Here is a 6,960-nt window from a genome sequence, read left to right as displayed (position 1 = left end):
GAGCATCGGTCATTGAGCATCGATCGCAACGGCGGAAGTGAGAGCACTGTGATTAGGAATGCCAATATCCAGACCGCGATGTGCTCGGGAAAAGTGCACGCTTCTGTGATCAGGAAGGAAAGGGGTCGCTATAAAGCTGCCATTTTTTCGACGCATCGTTCAGTTTCCCATTTTCTCTTTTCCCATTAACATGGGGAACGCGCGACGCGACTTCTAAGCCAAAGGCCTCGACTTTGGTGATCGATGCTCGAGGGATTTCGGCGGAAATGACGTCAGCGAGCTGGGTCTCGCCTTGTAATTGTCAGAAGTGCCACTGAGAGGAGTAATTTAATCCTTTGCCTCAAGATGATCTTCGTGCCCAGAGGGTCTCACACGCTGCTTGCTTTGATAATCATGCACCTGGCGATCTCGATGCCAGCGCCACCGGTTAAAAGATCGCCAGAGTTGGCTGGCGATGCGAGGAACGGGTTCTCCAGCGTGCCGAAGATCCTGGAGATCCAGCTGCCGCTGAAGATCGCCACGAAGGACGATCTCGTAGCCTGGGCGAAGTATGTGATGGGTCTGATGGCGTCCAGAATCAACATTACGTTGGCGACTGTCAAAGACACTACGGAAAGCCCGCTAGATCCTACCAGGACTCCAAGCAGCTACAAGCAAACGCAGAGCTTCAAGACTTCAGGATTCAAGAACCTAGATCCTGGTAAACAAGTTGGGACGATGAAGGCACATGCCAAGAATTTCGAGACCTCCAGGTACGGCGAGAACGCGAAGAATTATGAGCGCAATAAGAGTCCTGCGGAATTCAGAATACAGGATACCAATAGGTATCCCGAGAAGAGTAGGATTCCTGTACCGAAAAAAGAGAACGGCGTCTCTACACCTAGTCTGCAAGCATTCACCACTGGGCCAGTGACTGCCAAGAACTTCCTTGGTATCAGACCAACCACGTTTGCTACCTTGGGGATCAGTGATACTACTGTGCACAGCCCTTTGGAGATCACGGCTAATATTAATCTAGCCAGACCGGAGGTCAAAGGTTCCTTCGACATGGCGAACGCGTTGAAGATTAACGACCAACAGTTCTTCGTGCCCACGTTCCCGGATTTTGGGGCGTTCAATCCGAAGAACATCGACTTCTCAAACTTGGAGACTGTTCCACCCCCGCTGAGAACGTACCTGCCTGTGACCACCACCGATAACATCAGGTTCCCCAGCGATTCGTTCGCAACCAGATACTTCTTCGACGGGATTGAGAGAAACGTGACTAGCAACCTGGGTATTCTGCCCATGGATCTGAGGTTCACCACGATCACGCCCGTCAGCTTCAGCGAGGAGATCCCGCTGCCAGTGAAGAGTCTCGAGTTAGCTACCAGGAAGAATTCCACGAGTCCTCCGAAGCGAATTCTGAACGTTCCTTTCGAGGCTGTGATCACGTTCACGAGAGAAGCGAAGATAGAGCCCACCACCTCGAAGTCCGACAATGAGAAGCAGTTAACTCCACCGCCCAGGGATCCTCCTGATGCATTTCCTCCATATTTCGACAATAACTTCACGGTGACGAACGAGTCGGGTCAGATAAACGTCGTGTTTGATGATGGCAGTCAGGTAACCGAAAGGGTGAACGCCACGAAGAGAAACGAAAAGAAGAAGAAGAAGAAAGATAAAGAGAGGGATAAAGAGAAGGAGAGGGACAAGGATAGGGAGAGGGACAAGGATAAGGAGAAAGACAAGGACAAGGAGAGAGATAAGGAGAAGACCAAGAAGCCATCCATGATTACGCAGCTTTTGAAAGTGATTACTGCGCTTAGAAAGACTCCTAATACGAATAATAGTTTGTCCGTCGATCTATCGCCGCCACCTCTGAAGCCGCCACTATCGTTCCCGTTGCCACAGAGGGTTCCGCAGAGACAGGAATCAACACCATCACCGAGACCACCGCAAGGTTATCCCCCGAGACAACAAGGTTACCCCCAGAGCCCGCAGACTTACCCCCAGGGCCCGCAGACTTACCCCCAGAGGCCACAGACTTACCCCCAAAATCCGCAGACTTACCCTCCGAAACCGGTGAGTTTGATTCAGTTCAGCGGGTTAAATTCTAGATTTATAATTTATAGGTTTAATCGAGACTACGATAACAGATAATTCGGAAATGACGTAGAGTTAACTTTGTCTTAACTTACAATTAAGCCAAAAAGTTTAACCTTTCATTGATCAGATAATCCCCACTGAATTTTATGGTCTGCTAAATACTCTCCTTTTCGTTTATTACAAACTCAGTTGTGTGATCGCTCGACTAAAAAGTCGAGAGTTGTATAACTAAATTCTTGTATCGCCTCTTGACTTATAATTACTCTTATCAAGCTTGTCATGACTTAACTCTAATTTAGAACAGACCCAACAGTGCTCACTTTAGAAGTATTTGAGATCTAGATTGTCCAATTCAAACTTATCTCAAGTCTAATACGATTTATCTCGGACCTAAACCAGTCCAAGTATGTTCAATTGAAACTTTATCTAGATCTAATGTTGTTTATCTTACACTTTGATCAAACTCTGTTATGACAGAATCCAATCTATCCTAAACCTAATATACCCCACCGAATCTTTGCCTAAGCTTGCCATGATTTATTCATTACGACTACCTGATAGCCTACGACTTAGTCAATGCGCAGTCCTAACTTATACCTAACCTGGAGACAGCTAATTCAGGTCCATGGGCCGATGAGTTCGACAGAGAGAACCAAGTAAAAGTAATGCGATCAGGGAGGAGTAGATTGCAGAGAAAGGAACGCGCGCGCGTGTCAAAGTAGTTCGGGTCAGGGAAAAGAACGGGAGCTGTGCCTTCAGATATAATTTCAGCGGTGAAAGGCAGATTGTTAAACGGTTGCGTTTAAAGAAATTGTATGATGTATACAGCTCTCGTCGGATAGAAGATGCGCGAGAGTGGACATTACGTATCGTCGTATGAGAAAAGATCAGCGATCTTGGTGGAACTCTTTTGTTCGGCCGGCGAGAAAGTTCTTTTACAGGAACGTACGCGTCTTTTTTTATAAGTAACGGTCATGAAAAATATAATTTGTGGCTTCCGATGACTTCAACGTACCGTTCGGTCAATGATACATTGAAGATAACATGGCTGTAACATGGCTACATATAGTAGAAATGAATTAAAAGAGTTTAGATTTATTCCTTAGTGTTATCGTGTGTAATATTACCTAAGGTAATGATTCTTTAATTGGTCATAAAAGAAGTTACAAAGTGTAACAAGCATGTTCAAATTGAGCTTGAAACGTGCGTCACGGATGCTGGAAGAAGTGAGAGTGAAATTTGGAGACTTGGTTTTTGTTAGCGCTAACGCGATTTAAAGTCACGCATCAAAGGGCATGTTAAATCGGAACGCATGCATGTAGTCATTTTCGTGAAATATCATAGTATCTCTTGAGCATTTAATTTCTACGTTGATCATAAAGCAATCACCATATAGACAATTTTTCCTTTAAGACATTCATGTCAAATACAAGTAAAATAAAATATAAAGCAAATAGAACAAATAAAAAAAAAAAGCAAATAACAAAATTGGCCATGCCTCCAAGACTCTGTTTCAACATTAGTTTCCTCTTGAGCGAAGAGACAATGTTCGAATAGCATAATCGGAAGCGACCAATTACGGGGACAAGCTATTTACTCCCAAGGCTCGGCTTTTAGGGTGAACGCGCCCGTTGCACAACCTCTTCCACAGTGCCGTCCGAACCGGTTGCGCAACTGCGCGCGAAAATGCGCGCTCGGAGAGCAGCGCACGATTTCTTCGGCGCTTATCAAACCGTGTCAAATTGCCGTGAAAAGGGAACGTGATTTTGGTCGCACGCAGACCTGGCTCGAGCATATCCCGCGAGCGGTTTTCACCGTGACTGCTCGAGCGGCTCGCACGCCCCTTTGGGGCGGAACTCAGACAGAATGAGCACTCATTGAATTCGATTCGTTGGTTTTCAGTCCGAGTCGCGACAAGGAAGACGTAATCAGACGTCTCTGGCGCAAGAGCTCGAGGTACGTTCGCTTTCCTCCGTATTACCGTAATCTCGGCTGCTTTTCCCTGATAATTAACGCTCTGCTCTGCTCGCGAGCGTTCTGATCCCTCGGCGCGGTCAATTACGATTTGCAGGACGACGATGACGACGACTCGGGTAACAGCGGCGAGGACAAGAGCGAAGAGGACAAGAGCGAGGAGGACAAAAGCGAGGAGGACAAGAGCGACGAAGACGAAGGCAGCAAACCGAAAGACGAAGTCGAAAGCGACGAGGATAACGGCGGAAGCTCCGAGAGCAGCTCCGATGAAAGCGATTACAGCGACGAGGAGGATGAAGGGGGCGGCTCTGTGCGGGCCCTCATCAACCTCCTCGAGCTCGCTGCACCCATTTTGGAGGATCTCAGCGACGTAAGAGACCTAGACCTCCTCTACAATGAATGTTTTCATCCGGAAAAGCTGTGAAACCTCTATGAAGACTATCTAGCTTCTAGACCTAATTTCCCAAGATCTCAACTAGGAGCAACTACAGTTGATCCTTCTTGCAGCCAGAGAGCGACACAAACATCTCCGACGTCCTCGAAGCCGCTGTTCCGCTGTTAGAAGATCTGTCGAACGTAATCTTCAATCGTCCTTCTGCTTCGTCGTCCCGCGTCCTGGATTTTGTACTTCTGTTTGATCCGTTTTAGGGAGATGGAGAAAATCCCGGCATCGACGTCGCCGGAATTTTGGTGCCCATTTTATTGCAGATTAGCGGAGTGAGTTGTCCAGCTGCTTCGACGATGAACACGGCAGGTAAGGGAACAGGTAATCGAGTAAGGAAGTTTGTTGCAGGGGCCAGAGGGAATGGGTGACTCGGTAGCCATCTTGACGCCAATTCTGCAGGTCATTGCGCCTTTGGTTGGACCTCTTTCCGGTCCTTTACTCGTTCCTTTGAGCAGACAGAGCAGCAACGTAAGTAGCATGAATCTTTTCAGATGAAGTTTAGGATAGAAGAAGTAATTCGGATTTCAGCCTCCCAATCAAGGCGCATCTAGCTCCGGCAATTTGATAATGAACTTGAGCGGACCCTTGAGCCAGGTACTACCATTCTGAAGATTATAGATTAATCATGCTATAGTTCGTTCTGCCAATAATTTTTCTCATTTTCAGTCGGGGCCCTACATGACGTCGATGCTGCAGAAATTGGTCGCAGGAGTCGTCTCTAGTCTTAGTAAAGTACGCATTAATTTTCTGTTAACGCGCCGTTGTCCATGGCTAATAAACTAACCGTTTCCAAACTGAAAGAGTGTCGTGAATACCATTGTCTTAGATTAACGATTTTGCTTGCGGTTGGAGAGATCGATGTGCCTAATTTTAGAGTTGCCACGGTTTACGCGCGAGTCTTTCGAATGATTAGTGAACTGTTGATAACGATCGGCTTGCATCGGAATGCTTTCAGAATTCTGGAGGTGGGTCTGACCTTACCAGTCTGATTAAGGCGATCGTTGCTGGATCCATCTCTGGAACTAGCGCCAGCTCCAGTGGACCAAGAACAGATTCTTACGGAGCTCCTACAAGCTATGGGGGCGATTCTTATGCTTACGGCGGTCAGCCTAATCGCGTGAGTAAACTTTCTCGTCGTCCCTTTCCTTTCAGTCAATCTTATCTTTCGATCAACACTTTATTCATCGGAAGTATTTTAATAGGATTTTCAACGAGCCAGTTTCTTGCAGATGAACTTTAATTATTTTCATAACATCAATGTTACAAACAATCGATCTTAATCAATTCTTAAATTCTGGACGAAGTTACTTTCGATTTAGAGCAAACGATTTAAAAAGTGCTCAACTATCGATCTTTAAAATAATTATTTTAGATGAAGGGTCTTACAAAATATCAATTCAAACCTTAATATTGTAAATAAAATTGCTGTCTCTGCTGAACAATATTCTAAGAAACACTCTGTTGATCTTCCGCTATTAAAAAATTTCCGACAAATAGAAATACGTTTCGTCATTTCTCTGCACCTAGTTGATTAGATTCAATTCTTAATTGATGACTTAAGGATTGTATATTTTGATGCCCAACGAAGCTGCACGTAATTACTCGAACGACAGTAATTGAAAAGTAGATATAAGTGTCCCCTATTACATTCTACTTCTAAATCTTCCAGCCCATGGCGCCCATGACGCCCGTGACGCCATACAAGGGGGAAAATCCCATCGCTCTGCTCGGTTCCTCGGTTAATGACATATTAACCGCGATACTAAAGATAGTCGCCTCTCTGATAAACGCGATAATGGGTGTTTTGGGCGCGTCGTCTGCCGGTTCCTCGGATTCGCCATCCCCCGCACCACCCCCTTCTTATGGTCCACCAAGCCCTTATCAAGGCGCGCCATCACGGTTTATGGTACCTCCTAGAGCGAACCAAAATACTACTCGCGGAACATCGTCCCGGGCATTGAGATTTTGAATGATGCGAACAGATATTATTCATTGGACCTGCCTGAAATGAATGATTCATAATTTATACTAGATCTATGAAACAAAAGTGACTATAAATGTAGCAAGGATATCAAGCAATCGATATTATACTATTACGATCAACATTTGCGAACCCTAAATTTATAATTGTGTAACAGTAATACCTCGAAATCGGATAACTAAAAACGTTGCTTGTAACAGTAGTATTCTAAATCAATTAACCAACGCGCTATGCCCTTATTTTACTGTCTTTGTTTTATTAGAAGAAATATCTGTTATTACCCTAAGAGTCAGACAGAACCAATAATAATTATAAATCACTGAGAAGATGAGTCTGAAGTCCTCGGACGAATTAAATTGTTATTGATCATTTTCATATAACCATTGTTCGCTTCGTTGTAAGGTGACCAAGAAATGATACAATAAATTTAACATTTTGAAAAATGTAGAACATCGGGAAGGTGACGAAGAAA

The 6,960-nt window shown here is 45.1% G+C and overlaps 1 protein-coding gene across 1 annotated transcript; it reads left to right on the top strand.

Moving 5' to 3' along the window:
• Window positions 1-345: 345 nt before the first annotated feature.
• LOC144476323 (uncharacterized) lies at window positions 346-6,476 on the top strand. The gene is made up of 10 exons (XM_078193079.1): window positions 346-2,064; window positions 3,991-4,044; window positions 4,160-4,432; window positions 4,570-4,638; window positions 4,711-4,779; window positions 4,856-4,975; window positions 5,036-5,101; window positions 5,174-5,239; window positions 5,463-5,624; window positions 6,177-6,476. Exons 1-10 carry the CDS (start codon window positions 346-348, stop codon window positions 6,474-6,476), a joined length of 2,898 nt encoding a protein of 965 aa, XP_078049205.1.
• Window positions 6,477-6,960: the final 484 nt, after the last annotated feature.

The sequence above is a fragment of the Augochlora pura genome, chromosome 10 (genome assembly GCF_028453695.1).
Source record: "Augochlora pura isolate Apur16 chromosome 10, APUR_v2.2.1, whole genome shotgun sequence".
In the NCBI taxonomy this organism is placed as follows: domain Eukaryota; kingdom Metazoa; phylum Arthropoda; class Insecta; order Hymenoptera; family Halictidae; genus Augochlora; species Augochlora pura.
The sequence above is the reverse complement of the archived record's forward strand: the minus strand, read 5'-3'. Positions and strand labels throughout refer to the sequence as shown.